Raw genomic sequence first — 21,426 nt, forward strand, 5'->3', positions numbered from 1 at the left:
TAAAGTACAGCCGGTCTTCAGCGTATCGTACTTATCTTCGATTAGGTAGATTGTCAACTTTTCTTCGATTAGATTGTAAGCAAATTTTGAAAAGGAATTTTTTATTTGATATGCCATTTTTAAATTTGGTAAGGAAAAAAAAATCAGAGCAAATAAAAATTTGGTAAGTAAGTACATAGGTAGGTACATAAAATGATTCTCGTTTAAAAATAAAGACATTTTTTTGTTTCTGTTTAAATATTTGACTTATCTAATCGAATGATAAAAACAAATTAGGCGATAGAGTGATAGTAATAAAGTAAGAATCTGTAAAAAATCTGTTTATACCGCTAATCTCCGGAACTACTGGACGAATTCGAATGAAACTTTTTTGTTATATAGCTTTTAAGACTGGGCAACATATAGGGTATAAATGATTTTGATAACTGGAACACCTGATGTAGACCCATAATGGGCCAGCTAAACTATAGGAAATATAAAAATGACCTTAACAAAAAATGTTCAGTCTGATTAGCATTTTCTGATGAGGTATAAAGATCAAAGATCTAGAACACCTGATGCAGTCCCATGATGATCCAGCTAAACTATAGGAAATATAGAAACGACTATTTAACAAAAATTGGTCAGTCTGATGAGTATTTTCAGTTGAGGTATAATAATCGAAGATATAGAACACCTGATTCAGCCCCCAGGTTTACCTTGAGGTCTTTTTATATTGGCGACCGAAGGAATAAAGAAGCGGGAGTGGGACACTAGCGTAAAATGGGATGGGGCACGTTGCGGGAAAATACATGGGACAATTTGTAGGATACGGGATAGGATAAGTTTGGGAACGAGATACGTAGCAGATATCGTAGCGGAAAATTGGGAATATAACAAAAATACGAATTTGAAACATTGTAATAAATGAATTTTACCAGTCTTATAATACGCAATAAAAGAATAACTGAAATTTTACTTCGATTCCTTTTAAGAACTGAAATACACGCGTGCGAAGCCGCGGGCCAAAGCTAGTATTATAATAAAAGTGAAAGTAGGTTGTTTGTTACCTTTTAACGCCTTATCTACTGGACCGATTGTTATGAAATTTGGTACACGGGTAGAAAATAACCTGGAATAATACATATTCCGAAATTCCTACGGGAGTGAAGCCCCGGGGCGCAGCTAGTAGTAAATAAATTTGATGAATTATTTGGTATTTGCAATACATGGTGTAACTACTGGGAATTTCACGTCTGTATCGTCACTGGCTCGGCAATGTCCTAGTGATAACTGTCTCCTACATCCACACTCGCCTACGGCTCTCGTGACACTGATGTAGTGACATTATCTACTAGACACACGAGACAGTGTATGTAGGTTCACATACACTACACATGGCAAGTAAATAATACATGGCAAGCAGGAACAGGTCAATTCGAAGGGACGGGGAATAGAAGACAAATACAGTATTAATTTTATAAACAAAACATTTATTAAAATACAATCATTTTACATATTTTGATTCGATCGCGGAAGAAGAATTGGATTTGTTGAGATGATACTTATAGAGCTAGTAGTTAAATTTTCAAAATTCAAAATATTCACAATTGAATAAAAGCTCCTAAACATCAAATAAAGTATTTTAAAACGAAAAATACATACAACGACTGATTGAAATAAACCTCAAAATACAACATGAATAGCTATTTAAATTATTATTTTGCACAAATTAAAATTGATAATTTTTGGGGTAATTAAAATAAACAAATTACGCGTGGTCCAACACGCACTCGATCAGATATTATATGAAGTTTGATATTATATGAGATATAGAATTCGGGTATATATATATATACCATATATCAAATTCTTTGGCCCCCATCTGATTACAGAGTCCGACTGAATATTAAGCTTCAGATCTAGATTTTGTCAAACTTTTAAATATAGAATTATGTATTCTGCCAGTCTGCATTGTAATTACTTCTTTTGAAAAGAGAATATGTACTTATTATAATAATAAAAATGATATAACACGACGGAATGATGTGTGGATCTGTTTAAATGACGTTTTTATCCAGCAAGGTTCCCATTTACTTCCACCGGATTGTAATAATAATAGATCATTATAAACGTTTTCCGTCCGCATTTTTGTTCGATTTCTCTTACGTATAAAATCCACATCTACGTTAAACATGGTATATGATTCTTTCCGAGCAGGTAGAGTATTTTTTTAGTAAAGAAAACCCATGTATACAACTTTATATAGTTTTTCTTTGGTAAAAAATATTACTAGTACTAGCCGTAATGTTTCCATAGTTTGCCATAGTTGCAGTCGGACACTATAAATTGCTAAACCAAAATTTTATCTTTAAAGTTCATGTTGTTAAAAAGTTGTAATAAATGTTAATTAAATGTGGGAAGTTAAATACCTATACACATAAACCTAGATTAACGAAAGAAACTATTGGTGAACTACATGAAACAACAATAAAATATATTGATGAAATATATAATTGTACGTTTTAATAAAAGCGGACAAATATTTGTTATATTTATAAGTTGATGTTGAAATGTAAATTATATTAGGCCTAATTTTCATCACGATACTAGTTTTGCAAGAATGTTGGAAATTACATTTCAGTACTACCTTTGGTCGGCCTAGGTTAATTATGATGATGCGGCTCCCAAACATTGATGGCTCTGGGCTCGAATTATTACGTGGTATTAAATTCGTCAAAAAATGACATGTGAACGTCAAATTCCTTCTTAATTCTGATGTCACTAGTATCGTAACAAAAGTTTTGTAGTGCAATTTCATAGGCATTTTGGCTTTGATCTCATTTAAGAAAGCAAGTTAACGTTATTATCGCGAGTCAAGAGTAGTACTTACTGTGTGTACATAGGAACTACTATTAAGATGCGATATGAACTACATCCAGGTCTTGAGCGGACAATAACAATCAACATTAGAAAATATTGCAAAGTAAGACTAAGGCTGTTGTCGTGAGACATCTTTTTATTGTAGGTACACAATTCAAAGTATATGTTATCCCTAAAACAGGCACGATAATATGTTAATATCAGGACCGCGGAAATAAAAATATTGTAGTACAAAATTATGAACGAATAAAAATAAATTTAATCTAAATTTCAATAAGCGAACTGACGGTTCGATATTATAAACGTCATTAAAAAAAAACTAATTTAATGATGGGAAAAATAGGCGGCGATAAAAAGGAAATTGTTATGAATACATGCAATACACAGCCCAAGTAAATTTAAGCACAATTTCACTATGTCCTACACTGAATTTAAATACGTAAAGTTTACACTGAATTTAAACGAGTTGCAAATATACAGAAAGACAAATGACCTATTATGTTTACAAAGATAAGAGACCTCGGCGACGCGACGGGCCACAGACGCGTACACTGTATCTAATCGTTGGTATTCGATAATAAAAAATAATGCTCCATTTAAATTATAGTATGTTAAAAAAATGTTCACATTTTGCGAAATTCGTTTTTTTGAGAAATGCAGTTTTTCTAGGAGGACATTTGCGAAGCACTCATTTTGCTTCAGACTATATGAATCAATGGAACCCACAATATATAGGTTATTTACATGCTTCTCGATCTTAATATGTTATGGTTAAACATCTAAGCAGACGATATTAATACTTATAACACTTATAAATAACCATTACTGATCTGTAATTTCAAATTTGTGATAATATTTTATTTGCATACAATGAGTGAACCGGCCATTTGTATTTTGTAAAGCAATAAGAACCAGGACCACTGATATGGTGCGTCATGCCGCTCCGTTGTTTTCCACACGTTTTGATACTGACGTTGATTGACGTACATCGAATCTCCATACCATAGAATTAGAAGGGTACCGCACGCGCTCTGCTCCTTATAATTTCTGCGTCGTCCTTCAACGGCTATTTCAAAAACGGAGTACGACTGAGCAATGGGCACGCGCTCCTATGTGCACTCTTTTCAAAAGCAAACGAACTTTCATTCGTTCATTGAGTCGTACATTAAAGTAGCACCTAGTGACTGATATTTTAGCATGAATATAAAATAAAAACGTTCATTCAACCCTGTTATGAACGTAACCTGTTATGAAAGCTTGTTATTGTCACGATGGCTCGGACTAGAACAGTTACAGAACTATTAATTACAAAAATCGTGCGTTTAATTTTAATCAAACCGCGTGATTGTATTTTACAAAATTTTGGATAATTTCAAAATAAATACTATTAGATATGTATATTTACAATCAGATCGAGTTGAATTTTCATAATTTACAGTGTGGTCCCAAATGTGAAGAATAATTTAGTAACCTACCTAGTCAAAGTTTAAGACCCCTATTATCGTCAATTATAATTGTATTATTTGTGCAATATATTGCAATCTGTAGTGATTAACATAAACACGATTAGTCTTACAGAATAAATTTTTAAATTGAGGTCAAGAACTTTCAAACGCGTGAACGCGATGCATTCTAGTAAATGTAACCGTTATAACATTGGTTACAAGTCATTATGAACAACAGAGTTTGCTTTTGTCGATTTATAGAATATCGATTCGAATTTTAACATTGTTATAATCAACGTTTTGGAGAACAATGGAAGTCAAACCTACAAGAAGAAATAATAAAATGACCCATAGTGGAAACATTTTTTCATATGTATCTTTGAATGCTAGCGTAAACACAGAGACATTTAAACTACCCCATAACAGAGGGATAATTAATGAAACCATTGTTTTATATCATGGCTGATGTGATTAAGACACTAAGGTAATTCGATGTGCGTCGAGTTATTCATTCTTCATGTCGGCCTGTCTCGACACAAGCGGAAACCGAACGATTCGTAGCTGATTCGCGTAATCGCACACTATGGCGTCTTTCAACGGTAGTATCTGCCTAACAAAGATGCAGCCGTCACTTTGACCTGAAAAAGAATAGAATTTTATAAGTATAAAAGCGGGACAAACATGGAAAATTTGCTCGGTGTTGGTGCAGTGTATCATAAAGCATAATCAATCTTTTGAACTGATTTTGTGTGGTCCCCGATCCAGAATAGAACCGCTCCATATCCTCCCGTGGATGTTGTACGAGGCGACTAAGAGCCATAGCCTAAGGCTACCGATATTTTGTATTAGCCTTGGCAGTTGATGAGCAACCACCACATACCAAAAAAGGGTTGACATAAAGCTGGCATAATAAAATCAGCGCAAAATCTTCTAAATTGTACGATTTACCTCATACCCGAACCCCGGGTTTCCAACGCCACAGCCGTGAATACAACTTGGAATACCACTAGCGCTTCATCCTCCGACAACACTAGTCCCACTTTGTGTGGGGTCGGTGCAGGTATATTAGTCTCCTCCAATTTTCTATGTATGATGTAAACTGATCATTTACTTCCTTTTTAACTATATACTGCCTACCGCGCTCCATCCATCTCATCTAAGTCCATAGCCATTCTTAACATTAATAAATAACTCACAGAAACACTAGCGCCTCCTAGCGAAAAATAAGCTAATTACCTAGCAACACCCTCCGAATGACGTCTCCGCTGCTGAGGTCGTAGGCGACGAGCCCGCTGCGGTCACCCATCACAAGCAGGGTGTGTGTCAGAGGCAGCATGCGGCTCATATAGTTTAGACCCTAAAGATTAAAACCTCAATTAATCCTTTGTTTCCAACGTTGAGTTAAAATAAACTCCGCCGGCTCCACACTAACAGGGACCAGTTCGACGAACTTGGCGGATTCGGCACACATTGCTAGTTTTCCATTGTGGTAAATAAAAGCACACATATAACTACGCAATGTCATGCAAACAGGTCGGATACGTTCACGTTCGGTGATATCAACGTTTGCATGCATCAAAATTTCTGGAAACACACAATGGAATCTCAACTCTCAATCTCTTATAGTGTTTGTTATTGTTAACACTGATGTCAGATTTTATTTAAGTCGGTGATAAACATCTTAACGGTAAACACTCACGATGTGTATGGAGTTGAGCATGTGTCCCTGAAAGCGGTCCCAGATGCAGAGTCGCTCGTCCGCGCCCGCCGACACCACGTACGAGGCCGTATACGCCAGTGACGTCACGGCGCCGTCGTGCGCCTGCGTGCTGTACAGGCAAGCACCTGCAACCCATCATACATACGAGTATAATGATAGAACAGCTAAACTATAAGAAACTACGTATCTTTTATCCGCGGCTCCGCCAGCGTGAATTTCTCTGCGAAAGCGGAGCAGACATGATTTTCATACAAACTTTCATGCCCCATTTAGACATTAAGGGGTTGCATTTTGAAAAAAAAATACTCCACGTTTGAGCTGTGGTCTTTAACTACATGCATACTAAATTTCATAAAAATCGGTCCAGCTGTTTGGTCCTACAAACGCGGAACAAACAGACAATTTTGCCATTTCTAATATTAGTATGGATACACAAATGGCGCATTAGCAAAAGTTGTTCAGCCTACTACTAAACAAGTTTCGTATATAAACTTGAAACCGAAACGCTAGAAGTTCAATTACGATTCAGTTGAAGTTATTAGAGTGATGTTACCTGTGTGTAGATCCCAGACACAAAGTAGGCCGTCCTGTGAGCCGCTGCCGGCGATGGTGGGCGTCGCGTGGTCGATGAAGCAGCTGGTGATCGGACCGCAGTGCCCGTGCAGTGTGAACAGGGGGCTCAAGTCTGCGCTCGAGAACACCTGTAACATATTTCATTTACTTTGATTTAAACTAACGTGATAACGTAATATATATTGAAATATATGAGTTACGTGCAATGATCAACAAAAAAAACTTAGGCTATGAAATTATTTTATATTGAAATCTCTGTGGCAATTTTTGCGGAGGGAAGATTTACACGCGTGTGCACTGTGGCGTGCAAATATAAAAAAAGGACTACGACTCCACCCGCACACATAAAAAGGCACAATTCATTGACAGTTCTTGCATTTCCTTATTTGTCATGGATATATACACCTTTTTGATACACCTAGGATCTTCACATGATAAGATGTTGGATTTATCATCCAATAGATACCCTGTTTCTAGGGTGACCCGGCGAGGCGTTTGCAAACAATAGATTTTTAATATGTGCAATTTGTGTTTAAATGTTGTAAAATATTAATAATATGACAAGAATTCACTAAAATGTGAAATGTAACACCATCATTATGGATATTTGATGTCCCTATTTTTAGATAACTGAAGAACGCGGTATGACAGTTGTTGACTTAGTATTACCCGTGGCGGTTTGATGGTGCGTGCATTTCGCTTTTGTTTTTTCTAAGCCTAGCTATAGCCTCTATATTCCAGTAGTAATAACTGCTTATGTGTGATATTAACGGTAAAGTCGACTATAGCTTCGGTGTAGGCATCACTATGACTACAAAACTGAAACTATAGTACTCTTTTTTTACCTTGAGGACGTGGTCCTGGCCGCCGGTGACGACGCGCGCGCCCTCTGTCTGCATCTCTGTGATTGGCTGCTGGTGCGGCCTGCATTGCGCTATCCGCTGGCAGATGATTTCTAAAAAGATCCGCCCATGAATTGACTGCTTTATACATTAAACCTATCGCCGATTGACTGTAAGAGATTCCTAGATGGGATAAGTCCGCGCCGTCGTGCATGTATCTTGTATTAGTTTTAATTTATGTAGTTAGTTTTCGCACAATGAAGTTATCACAAACAAACTTAAGTTATCCAACTGATACTTTTCCTAGTGTTAAAATGGAACTTTTATGACAGTGATGTGTATGACATCACGATTTTCACATATCGTCATTCTTCCATTTCTATTATTAACAATTACGGGTAATGTATATTGATAATTACCTTCGCCGTCACTCAGTTCAGCTTCATAAGAAAAACTCATGCGTGAGCGCGGTTCATCGTCAAAGCCGTTGACATAGTGCATCGACCCCGTCGACCCGGTACGTTTGTGTGCTGTAATATTAAGTAACTCATAAAAACATATGTAACAAAGATTTAAAAAAGTTTTACTAGCAGATGAACTGTATATTAGTAGATAATTCAAATAGGGTAGTTGACAAGGTTAGACAATTGATAAAACCGATATATTTAGGATATTATGATAATTCATAGACAATACAGCTGGATTATTATACTTAGTTTTAAAGTGGGTCTGGGAATCCATTTTCAAAAAGTATGAAAGAAAATATAAAAACAAACTCGACCATCATAAATAGCTAAAATTTTGTGTCAATTTTGACCATAAACGTTATTTAATGTAGCTGTCGAACAAACAATATTACTATAAAAAAAGATTACTTACTTCTTCTATGCGCAGTGCTAAACTGCCAATCGACCTGCGCGCCCGACGCAGCGTTATACGCGTTGAGTTTCAAGAGCGCGAGGTAGCCGGCGAGCGTCGCGACGCACACGCGGCGCGCGCCCGTGTGCGCGCGCACGTGCGTCACCCCCGCCGCGTCCCGCTCCCCCGACCGCGACTCCGGGCCCCACCACACACACTAATAAAAAAACAATCCTACCTTATTAATGCGAAAATTTGTTACCTAGTCACGCTCTATCTACTCAACTAATCTTCTTCAAATTTTGTGCATACATATAGTTTCGAGTACAAAGAAGAATATAGCGTACCTTTCATCCCGGAAAAACAACTGCTCCCGTCGGAAATCACGCGGGCGAATGCTAGTATATCATAAAGCCATACCCTGTTATAAGTTAAAGTATATACGTTAAAATATCTTTTGTCCCCTTCTATTCCGTTAGTTCTTTGTCCCCTGCACCCACTGAATGTCCATTGATGGCTCTTTAACAATTTTCAAATATTGTAAAGCGTAACATCTATATATCGCATTTTTCAATTTTTTGCTGAGCATTGCGGTCGCAGCAGCACCTAACACAACCGGTAATATGCGGAGATGAGAGACAAATTAGTAATTTATGAATAAGTATCGTTACTCACCAATAATTTCTTGCTGCTAGCCTCCCAAAATTCCAAACGGCCATCCCCACAACCTAATATAATAAGATCGTTACAAAAGTCCATGCACCAAACCGGCGAATCCTTCACCGCTCTGTCCTTCCAACTCGCTGATTCACTCACTTCTGTCCTCAACTTAATTTGTTTATCCACTTTACTCCTATTTACACTACTATCACTAGAATTAAACATAAATAATATACTATCGTCATTGTCTTTATCACTAGTCACACTCGTTTCGTTATTACTTATATTTAAATTGTTTATATCGTTTTCTTTAGTTTCACAGTAGTTTTGGAGATCTTCATTTTGTTCACTGCAGTATAAGTCTCTGTAAAAAAATAGATTGATGTTGTAAAATTTACTAATTTGTTATCAAGTAGCGACCGTTCGTTACTACATTCCGTTTTTTTTATTTGGGAAAAAAGGTACCTTAGCTTAAGTTATTTCAGAAACCTTAAAAAGTAACTTAAACTTAGCCTGTCTCTGTGTCAAATGTATTTTCTCTTTAGTGTATTTTAGTCGATGATTTTAGCGGGAATAACTGCGCAAGACGGCCTGATAAGAAAACTTGAACTGACTTGACACCACAACAAGGTTACAATCCATATTTTGTATAGTAATAGTTGTAATCTTTAGTATGTGATAGTAATAAAAAGTAAATTAAAAACTTACCTATAATTTTTGGCGAAGTTATACTTAGTAGTCTCTGCAGTCGGCAGATGAGTGGGCGATTCTTTCGCGGACGTGCGGAATCTCAACCCACTGAGGTGGTTGCTCAGTCCCTTGCGCAGTCTGGGAATCGGCTGTCGAAACGAATTCATCTATTTTGAGAATAGTATTCAATAAAAAATAAATTAACATTGGCTTCTCGCTAATGTAGATTAGGTAATATTTATGTTGCATATATTACGTCGCAAACGCATATATAGCGTGCTTTGTGCTCATTAGCGCCACAATCACATTTTGATAATTTCTTTCTTTTTAATATGAAAATATCAGTGGAAATCAGTTATATTTAGCACAATTATGCTGCACTTGGACTTTATTAGATAGTATTATAGTTTTCCATTATACATAATGTAGTCTCAATGGTGGCCAAGTATTCATACAACTGTTGTGCCCTAGTAAACCAAATGCTTTATATAATTTATTTCCTGTGGTACTTTTTTAGTTTTCACAATAAATTTAAAGAAGTTGATGAAAATGTAATTGTGGCGTTAGTGTGCAGGTTGTGTGGCACAAAATGCCATCGTGTAGCATGGTACATGTAGCATAAAAATATATATCGGGCGAATTTAATCATAACTTACCTCAATTTTTGGAGTAGCTTCTAATTTTGGTGAAAACTGGTTTTCTGTAAATTTATTACACTTATTAGTATTTGAATGAAAGTAAAGCTAATACGATTTTTTTAGAACACCAACTCACCATCTGTAGTATTATTAACATTTTTCTTGACTCCTGCCTCACGAAATTCTCTTTGCAATTTGAAAAATCTGGAACAAAAATAATATAATTTATGAATCCTGCTAATATTACAAATGCGAAAGTTTGTATGTGTGTATGTCTGTTTGCATGTGTTTGTCACATTTTCACGCAAAATCTACTGGACCGATTGTTATTAAATTTGGTACACGGTTTAGCCTGGAATAACGCTTAGGGTACTTTTATTCCGAAATTTCCACGGGCGTGAAGGTCCGGGACGCAGCTAGTATAGTATTAGTTAGTACTTCTATACTTAATAAGGACACGTTTTGGTTACAATTAGCGAGAACAGTCTCAAGAAGTGTTGGCTTGATGTTGTCAAGAATGTTAAGCATCCTAATGGTCTGACAACTAGGGTTGACGACGAAGTGGAGAGGTAAAAGTAGAAAAGCGGATTTTGAGCTGTAAAGTTCAATGGCTGAGGAAGTAACCGGGAAAATGCTCAATGGGAGAATATACTCACGCGCCGCGGTCGATAGTCGCAACTAAATCCCCGTTGTGAGAGTCCCACACCTTGATGTTGCCTTGCAGACACGAGCTGACCACCATCTCGCCGTCCGTCACCAAACACTCCACCTCCTGGCTGTGGCCGGCCACCACCAGTGGCACCGCTTCCATCACCAACTGGAATGGATTTCAATGAGTAGTCAAAATATGATTTCTGGTGCTACGAGGAAAAGTCACTAACTAATGTTATGCGAAAGTAAGTTTGTTTGTTAGTTTTAAAGTACGGAGAAGGACATGAGGTAACTTTCATAATAATTACCTTTCAAAAATATATGTTCCCGTCGGAAATTCACGCGGGCGAAGCCGCGGGGAAAATCTGGTTTGTTTACAATAACTTCAATGTAAGAAAATTAAGTACATAAATTAAAATTAATCCGATATAAAATAATAAGTTATATACAACGACGGACTTATCGAAACTGGATGCAAATAATAGTTTAGATGGTTTCCGAGTACTCTAACTCCATTAGAGTTTGAAATGAAACGAACCTGGACTGCAGGCTGCTTCTCAATGATCTTCCTGTACAAGGACTCGTCACTCCAGGACGCGCGCCACTCTGCGTAATGCCGGGAACACACACATCTGAAAGCAACAATAAAAATAATTATCATTTAATACTACTTGTAGACAGAGGCGACTCATTTAAAGGATTTGTTTGAAGTTTATTTTTTGGCAGCAGTATCTCCATGGACTATCTGGCATTTATAATATTAAGGATATGGATAAACACCTGTACAGCACGAGCATCATGTACGCGATGACCGCCACGCTGATAGTACACAGGATGGCGAGCAGCAGTATCTCCATGGGAGTGGTGGGGTACAGCGGCAGCGGCGTGGTCGCACCCCAGTTCTGCTGGGGACTCTTGCTTTCTATCAGTTCGAAATCTGGTAACAAATACAAATATTGGTATCTTAAAATTAGTGGTAAATGGTGGTCTTCACTAACAAAAGGCTCTCTTCTCCGCCAAGCTTTGCCGGGTGAACATGTTGTGAAATTGTACTTATATTTTTAGTAATTCGAATATAGTGATTGATAGAAGTCGAATCGTATATTTTATTATATAGTAGCCTACCAGACCCAATCTATGTCTACCAGTACACTTAGAAATAAATAAATTACTACATGTGTGTCCTACAATTACATGATTTTCTCGGTGAATTGGGTGAAATACCTGTACTTTTAGTCTTGCAACTAGCTTATAAATGATTTAGTTCTACACTACCTCTATAATAATGTTTCAGTTGTACAATTGTGTGGTGTATGGTTCCAGCCTAAGACAGGATCACTCCATATCCTCTCATGGATGTCGTACAAGACAACTAAAGGACATATAACCTTGGCGGCCGCGGCAACAAAAGCATCCCCAATGGAGGTTAAAGTCAAATAGGCAGTTCTTTTCGTTCGTATCTGCCGTGCGAATTAGTAATTACTATTATTCTGAAAATCTTTATAACATTTTATCCAATTATTATCTGTGATTAATTGACACAACGACAAAACTGTCATATCAATAACCAATTAGTCAGATAAAGGTAAAAGATAAAAATTAATCAGTATCAACAATCCATAACGATGAATGAAGTTACGAATCCATAATATATCAAGTTTTGCCAGTTACAATCAATCCATTCTTAGTCATGACAAATTAATTATCTTTTTTAAGTTATTTCTCGATTACTACAAGAGTGAATCATCAAAGGTCCTTTGCGGTTTGCATGAAGACATTGGTCCTACATAGAGGTGTTGTGAGATGTTAATTCTAAAATGTATGGCCACGGTCCAATCCAATCATGGGCATCAAGAAGGCGTAGCCATAGTAAAGCCCAAGGAGGTGATGCGTGATATTTTTTTAGAATGTACAGGATTATTTAAATATAAAATGAATACTACAATATTAAATGGTCTATGGAAAAAATTTAGTCGAGCCTAAGTACATACATATAAAATAGACTATTTTATAATTATCACTAACAACTATAAAATCAAATTCCAAAACTCAATTAACACAGTTTCTTAGTTGAACACTAAGAAATAAGAATTTTGTAAATTTCATCCCTAAGGAATGAAAAGAGTCTTGAGTATTATTAACGCCCCTTACTTACTTAGGGCGTCTTCAAAAATTTGCATATAGTAAACCAACAGGTGGCTTGTAAGAATAATCTAGTCAACGAATAGATTTTCGTGTGGATAACTTAAGAGAATACCAGCGGAAAACCATAGCGCGTTTCAATATCGTATATCGCCATCTAGTGAGGGGTGCATGCATTGTAGTTCAATAGTTCTACCGAGACGAGCCATATTTTAAGTTTAGTTTTAAGAGCCTTTTTTATAACATATTTCCAATGAATTTCGGTGCGTGATAATAACCGTTGCCAATTGTCGATATAGAGAAAAAATATGAATTACTTAGATGTTGCCCAGGGCATCTTCAATCCTGGATAATTTACATTTCTAACGGTGAAAGAAGTGTTGAAATTGGTTCGGTAGTTTCGGAGATTACCCGCCTCAAAGGTACAAACTCACAAACGCTTACGCGTGATAATCCGTGCAGTAATTTTTGAGTTTATACGCGGAAGAGGACTTAATTTCTAATATGCATTATGTAATAAAGGGAAACTTACCAGGTAGGATGTCAATAGGGTCGAGGGCGGCGGCGAGCGCTTGCCATCGCAGAGGCGGCGGGTCCCTCTCGTCGGGGTTCCGCACAGTGGCCGCCATTTCTGGGCTGACGCGGTGGCTCAGCAGAACCGGCGGCAGTACCATTACGTACCTCCCCCCCACTGTCTCGTTGTATTGTGACAAGATCGCCGACCAGTGGTAGGGGGATAACCTGCGACAATTTAACATTTAGACTAAGTACAGGCGTAAAACTAATCAAAAAGATTAAGCTCCTGTTTCACCGCTTTTTGATAAAATATCATGTTGCAAACTGACATAAACTACTGAAAAATCTACCTCAATTTGCCAGTTCGCCCAATACAACACTTGTGAAACACAATTTTTAATGCTATTTGTTCGATATGTTACAAATATAAGTTATCAGATACTTTATCAGCAATTGGTGGACACAGATACTTAAAATACTCACGACAACTAAAAAAATAGAATGTATGCAAAGTTTCATTACAAAACAGAATCATCATCATAGCTATTTTAATATCCTGCACTGCAGTGGGACAAAAACAAAAAACAAAAGCCCACTTTTCCAATAGATCTTAATTCCAAACCATATTATACAGTGTACTAAAGCGCTCACTACAATTATAAACAATCTATCTTACTTCACTTTTTAACTAAACTTATAATGTGCATACAAGTACGTTATATGCTATGCACAGATTGAATAGGGTGATTCATAAAACATTGTCACAATATTTTTATCAGGTAGATTTTGCATGTTTTTAGTTCCAAACCCACTAATATTATAAAGGCGAAATTTTATGAGTATGGTATACTTCACGCTCAAATGGCATGGACGGTATATCGATTATCAAATTAATATCTATTTAAATACAGAAAACTATAGTAATATACACAAGGATACATTATATGCAATCACGGCCAATATGATGGCAAGTGGTCACTGCAGCCTGTGGACGCCTGTAACACCGGGGATGTCACACGGGTGTTGACTACTAGGGCGTAGAATTACATACCTGGTCCATGGTCGTGAATGCGGCGAATGCTTGAGCAACAGCGTGTCGTTGGTATCCGCCACCGACTTCTCCGAGTTGGCCAAGTCCACGAGCGGAGAGAACACTATGGCGTTTTTGGGATTGTTGTACAGCGTGTACATCGAGTGCTTAGACTCCTTTTGATGATTCTTCTTATTCACTTCCACTGGGCCGTCCATATCTGGGTTTGTTATGAAGTAGTCGACGACCCCAGAGTTGTACACGATCATCGATATCCATACCAGCATCCACAACATAAAAGCTCGCTGAAAGAACCGCGTCCGCGCCCACATGTTCACTAAACGAATTCTTTTGGGCACCCTGTTGTCCTGGCTGCCCCCGTTCGAATTCCTTTTCGCCACCACATTGGTAGGACTGCTCTGAGCCAGACCATTCAATCGCGGGTGAGATTTCGACTTCGTCATCCTCTGCGGCGAAAGATTCTCCTCTACGTAACTTTTATTGTAACGCCAATTCAATGCATTGTTCGCATGAAAATATTCCTTTAAGTGCAACTTATTGTTGTGATCTTGAAAATATTCCATCTTTTGCACATCAATGCCTAATATTGTTGCGAAAAATACCATCTGTATAAAATAATCTGCCATGAGGCTCAGAATCATAAATATGGAGAATTCTTGAATGAATGGTACGAAGGTAAAAAAACCGAGAGTGAATATTGTTATTTCTGTTAGTAAATTTTTTGTGATAGACCATCCTTCTTTGCTTAGGCCCTGGGCGAGTCTTATTTTAACATCGAGACGGGAATCGGTGGAAGTGACGCTCTTAGTAAGGACGAGAACGTTTTCGAGTCCAACAATGATAACAAGATAAGGAACAATTTCTTTGCCCTGTAGGCTTAGTGTGATGCCGAAGTAGAAGCAGATCCCGGTGGACATCAGCAAGCTAGAGGCTATCGACATCACTGCGCACGCAGCCAACCAAAACTTGGATTTTATGTATTCGATCTTCCTCACGGAGAAGTAAACATACAGGAATAGACCCATGAACGTGATGGTGAGAGGGACTAGCTCATGGTAGTTGAACTGTCCCGGGTAATAAATGAGAATAGCTTCGTCGATACGTTTGTATGATTCCTGATGGAGAGGATACATTTCCATCAGCTTTTTGGACAGGGATTGCAGGAATCTGAAACAGATAATGTTATTATTCGACATGATCGTCACGATCTAATCTATATAAATAAAAAGCACCTGGAATGATAATCACGTACCATAATTAGTGACGATTGCAGATAGCGCGGATAAACTGAGATTACCAGGCATGAGTAATCGTGACAGATTATAAGGAAGAAATTTGAAACGGTTGGTCATAATATGAATACAAAGAATTGAAAATTTTGTTAAGTACTACTATTTGCTCGTTGCTCCACCCGCGGGATATCATATTTCACCTAATTTCATTTGTCTTACGTTGAAATGCTCCACATCGGTTCAGTTTCCATGATTTAGCTTTATTATGATAAGCATGCATGCTTATCATACTGGGTGTATTAGATAGATTGTAACATCATGCTGCATGGTCTATGATATCACGTGCGTCTTAATCACTGGACTTTTAATACTTTGTATGTTTTCTTTTCTTTGCGCATGAGTTTACAAACAATAATAACGGAATGCTATTATAGTAACACTAGCGGCCCGTCCCGCTTAGCTCGGGTAAAAACATAATAAATTATACCTCTAAACCTTCCTCAGTAATCACTCTATCTATTGTTGAAAACCGTATGAAAATCCGTGCAGTAGTTTTTGAGTTTATTGCGGACAGACAGACGTGGTAGAGGACTTGTCTTGTAATATGTATGGAAGTAAGGACCTGGTGTCAGGGTATTGGTAGAACATGGTGACGGCATACTGGAGGACGCGGGGCCGAGCTCGGAGAGGGTACCGCTTGACGCCGGTGTCGCGCAGGTGGAGCCCGAACGCCATCTCCGCGACTGACGCCTTGCCTTTTTGTAGATTCTGAAAGTACAAATAAATATATAGGGACAGATCATACAGATTAAGTTCCTCAAATATGTTTGAGACTTGTGTTATGGGGTAATGTAAGTATACTGTCATTGAGTTAGTATCCTATATGTTATATTTATGTATATGTTACGAAGTATACGAAGAAAAAGTCATAACTCAATTTATTCATTATTTAACAATTTATTTATTTATATAGCGACTGGGACACATGTTAGGTATGTTATATAATGGCGCCGATACTTATGTACCTTATACCACATTCGGCCGTGACATATTTCAATAGTAGGTCCATTGAAAACCATTGTAGTGACTCGAGTAGGCACAACATATGAATGGATCTATTTTTAAAGATGAACCCACAGCACATCATTTGTGACAACTTTGCTTTCATTTCGTGAATATTATTTAAATTGTATATCTTTCCTGTTTGTCCTACAATATTGTTTTTCTTTTTTTGTTGTATTGTCTACCCCGTAAGCAATATAAAGTGAGTGTGGGCGTCATATTGTATCCGTATTCATTTCGCGTGTGGTTCCGCTCTAGAATAGGATCCACGGGAATATTCCCGTGAATATCGTACGAGGTGAAGAAGGGACACGAATACCTTGGCAGCTGGTAGGCAATGAAGCATTTCCAAGGAGGGTAGATGTCAGGCAGGCGGCCAGTCCTAAAATTATTGCCGTAATGGAGAGTTCCACAAGTTTAAGTTTAGGGCTAGTCCGCCGCCTCACAAAAGCGCGCAGGGGCTTCGCCGGACTCTTGTGAGAAATGGACGAGCATGGGCACGGTGGATAGGTACTAAATCAGTAACACAGAGATGTTCTAGGTGAAAAAGTTCACCTAGAACATCTCTGTTAAAGCCTGAAGAAGTTCGCTTGCTCTTCGCCGCAAGAAGAATCGGAACGCTGGGAGTCGATGGAGTCCTCATCGAGGCCTGGAATATAGGTCATAGTGTGTGTCGCCACTAAATGTGGCAAAGTCAGAGTGGCCTGCAATGATACAGGTACTCCGCCCGTTCGCATAGGTGAAGAATCCTAGAAGAAGACCTAGAATCTATACATTGCGTATCCGGGGACATCGATGGCGACATCAAGGGTCGCATAGCTGCTGCGTGGACAAGGTGGCGGGAGCTAATTGGCGTAATTTGCGACCCCAAAATGCCAGTCAGGTCATCAAGTCAGGTCTATAAATCCATCATAAGACCTGTCCTTCTATAAAGCAGTGCGCCGTAACCGGTGCTCGAGCGGCACAAAAGAGAGTTGTGAGTCACGGAGATGACTATGCTCCTCTGGATGTGTGGTCTCACGCAGCTCGACCGCGTGAGGAACTCGCGTTTTTTTTTCTCCAGTAAATCTCAAATTGACAATGACGGTGATACGACATTATTAAATATTTACCTGATAATTATAAATGGTGTTGACAATATTAGCATCCAGAGAGAAAGTTTGCAGGCTCTGCTGCCACAGATTCGCGGGAGAAAGAAGTAGACAGCTGTATTCAGGTAGCACCCTCTCGACGCTCACTTTGCTGTCGCGTCTCTTGATGCCTTCGATCTGATAGCAGTGCTGCAGTAATGTGCTTTTGCTGGAACGAACGACTGTGTTTGCTTTCGGTTGTTTGATACTAACTAGCTATGTAGATTAATTGAATTACAATCTAAACTAATATTATTATAAATCGATGTTTTTTATTTAAAACATCATCTTTCAGATAAAGTATTAGGTATTTCAATAAACTAATGACATTACACACAATTTTGTTAAAATCACTATATTTATTATGAACACATAAATGTAGAATCGCAATGCAAAAATGTATAAAGCAGAATACAATCGACATTGCAAAATACATAAACATTTATATATAGAAATAATATCTGAATGTTTCCCTGTCTTATCTGAGCATTTTCTAGGTTTCTTCCGCAATCTTAGAGCGGAACCTAGGGTCCGCTCTCCTACTTTTTCTCTCTACTTCGCATGGTTTCTACATCCTTAGTCATCCTTTTATTGGCACACATAATATATTAATATTTTGTGGTTTGTGGTATGTTCAATTTCAATGTAGTACTAAGACCGGTTTTATATTTTGCGAATATTTTTGATTTATTAAACAATACTTAAAAGTGTAATTAATATATCATACATGTATGAAATGACCTTATAGATTATAGCACATATAATTCGCATAAACAAAGAAAATAACAATACAATTAGAATCACATAGTATTCATAGCACAGCAGAAAGCAGTTAGAAAGAAAACTACTTGCATCATAGCAAATCTAGAAAATATATTGAACTCTATGCAATCATGAATTGTGTTAGATAATTTTCACTTTAACTTGAGCTAGACTATTACAAACCAGTTGATTACAATGAGATTTATATATAACTCTTGAGAACTATCCACCCAAAGATAACTTGGCGAAAAACTAGTTGACTGCACGCGCGCACATGTTTGGCGTGCTTATATAAGCCTCCAATAGAAGAATTAAAATCTACTTACGTTTTTGCATATTCATGATTTCTTATTGTCTCAAGTAGTCGGAACACCTCCTGTAATGGTGCTCTGAACGCATCCCACATTTTTAGATTACTATTCCATGGAGACACACCTATAATAGATTTTTATTTATTATAATAATTACAAATGTATAGAACCATTAAATGAAGTTGTTGACAAACATTTTGTCATTATTTGTTGCATAACTTTTGATTGGATAATAATGACTACCACATTCATTCTCAAAAAATTTTTTGGCACTTAAATCACATTAAATCTAAGAATATTAGTGAAACAAAATATGTACTAGAAATCTGATGGTTGATATGGTTTTTAAATAACAGAAGAAAAAAAAAACACAAAAATAATACTTCATACTTGTGTTTAGCAGCAAGATTTATACAATGGAATTTTTAATTTGCATACTCATTAACAATGCAAAACAAATATGAAAGCTATGTCCCCAGAGTCTCTAAGATATTTTTTATATTTATTTTGTCAAATATTACATTTAGTTTTCTTAGAGTTCTGTATCCCAAAAGGTAAAAACGGAACCCTTGTTTTTTTTAAAAGCAACTATAGGACACTTCCAGTAAGTCTGAAAACTGTAAATATGTAAGCACATAAAATACTAGATAGCAACACAGACTAACTAAAATGGAGTTTGTTAAAAAATGCATGATATGAGGTATTCAGGTTTGATAATGCACAAGTGACAACCTTGGTGTTGCAGTCATCCATGGTTTTGTAGTGTGTTGACTACTTCCCATGTAATGGGATGCCTATTTGCCTTATTAGTAGAATATAAAACCATTCATGTGAGAATCTGACTCAAAATTTACAAGGCTTTTGTATTTATTTTTATTTTTGCACTATTACTATCAACTTACCTATTTTTATAATTATTTGTTGGGCATAGAGCAAAGGCTTATCTTTAGCCCAAATATGTGGTAGCCGATGAGTTTCATTCAGAAGAATATCTAATGGTAGAGAAACATCTGAAAATAACAAAACCAAGTCTACTAAATAAAACTAATTATTTGTGTTAACATTTTTGCTATAATGCAATCTGAACAATGACCACTTATGCTCCTTCAGAATTGTATAAGCATTTTGCAAAGCTTTTTGGCTGACAAAAAAGATGTTTATATGTGCAATGCACAGGCAGTACATTTTATAAAAAATTACAAGTTCATATAAATTGAAATAACTATCTTACCTTGTAGACAATTATTAGGGCTGCAATCCCCTTGTATTGGAATATGAGCCTCATTGATATGCCAAGGAACATTGACTACTGTCGGAATGTTGCCTGGCAATGGAACATTTAGTAGCGGGTAACTGAAACATACCAAATATGCAGTGATCTGATTCAGTTGAAAAGGTAATATTAGACAACTAAAGAACATGACACCTTACCAACACAACAATACCACTGATAACGCCACAGCAATTGGAATGACTGGATATGATGAGCAGAATAAACCATATGTGTAGTACAACTGAGCTACTCTTTCCGGTAGTGTAGAACCAGCCATTGTTGATCTTCACAAAATACTTGCTTTAGAATCCGAATAAGATCGTTTGAGGTATTTGTGTATCATTTGCGCAAATGTTCGTTTCACATCCAAAGTGGTTAAGTACCTCTATTCAATGAAGTTATGCAGTTTTTAATAACACGGTTGATCGCATGTTCCGATGCAATACAGACAACTACACGAGTACTATGCATCATGCATGGACATGCCGCTTAAAATCACTGTGCAATTATTACATCAACCACGCAATTTTGACGAAAGTTAGTTGACTGTGAACTTGTCACTGACATTTGAAATAATTAGCAATTTTGCATGGCATTTGACAGCTGACAGTTGTTATTTGTACAAGTTTTCGTTCGGAAAAATCTATTGGAAAAATCAAAAATTTTCAGTGACGGAAGCGGAATCTTGATCCTTTTCTCTTGCTCGTTGGTGTTTACTGTAAACAATTCTTTTATTGTTTAAAATGCTGACTGCTTTTATGTTGAAATATGGTTTTACGGTACCTATTTAAGAAATAGTAAACAGGAGGAGTATTTGCTACGCCATCTATGAACGAGCAGCAGTAACTTTTTAAATCATCGGCGAGAGTTCGTTGAATGTAGGGATTTGGCAGTACCTGTGCTTATGCGTACATATGATGCTTTTCATGGGTTTGAAAAGAAATTCACGTACAAACATACATTCGCCGACAGTGTGGAGATGGCATTATAATGCCGGCTACAGACTAT

The 21,426-nt window shown here is 37.2% G+C and overlaps 1 protein-coding gene across 1 annotated transcript; it reads right to left on the reverse strand.

The window, feature by feature from the left end:
- Positions 1-1,451: 1,451 nt before the first annotated feature.
- SCAP (SREBP cleavage activating protein) lies at positions 1,452-20,969 on the reverse strand. The gene is made up of 22 exons (XM_053768084.1): positions 20,577-20,969; positions 20,377-20,498; positions 20,048-20,155; positions 19,161-19,269; positions 18,055-18,241; positions 16,503-16,648; positions 14,649-15,815; positions 13,614-13,822; positions 11,720-11,876; positions 11,478-11,571; positions 10,945-11,105; positions 10,425-10,492; positions 10,307-10,350; positions 9,669-9,799; positions 8,976-9,324; positions 8,322-8,517; positions 7,862-7,972; positions 7,446-7,555; positions 6,581-6,728; positions 6,007-6,152; positions 5,544-5,664; positions 1,452-4,945 (listed from the first exon to the last, which is right to left on the reverse strand). The coding sequence occupies exons 1-22, from the start codon at positions 20,693-20,695 to the stop codon at positions 4,812-4,814; spliced, it is 4,137 nt and encodes a 1,378-aa protein (XP_053624059.1). The 5' UTR covers positions 20,696-20,969; the 3' UTR covers positions 1,452-4,811.
- Between the last annotated feature and the right edge of the window lie 457 nt (positions 20,970-21,426).

The sequence above is a fragment of the Plodia interpunctella genome, chromosome Z, assembly GCF_027563975.2.
Source record: "Plodia interpunctella isolate USDA-ARS_2022_Savannah chromosome Z, ilPloInte3.2, whole genome shotgun sequence".
Lineage (NCBI taxonomy): Eukaryota > Metazoa > Arthropoda > Insecta > Lepidoptera > Pyralidae > Plodia > Plodia interpunctella.

Coding starts and splice junctions, on each gene's coding strand:
- SCAP (XM_053768084.1), bottom strand. CDS start 20,695: ATGGCTGGTTCTACACTACCGGAAAGAGTAGCTCAGTTGTACTACACA. Junction 11,572..11,719: donor ATGATGCTCGTGCTGTACAG/GTGTTTATCCAT, acceptor TGTTGCTTTCAG/ATGTGTGTGTTCCCGGCATT. Junction 6,153..6,580: donor TGTCTGGGATCTACACACAG/GTAACATCACTC, acceptor GATGGGTTGCAG/GTGCTTGCCTGTACAGCACG.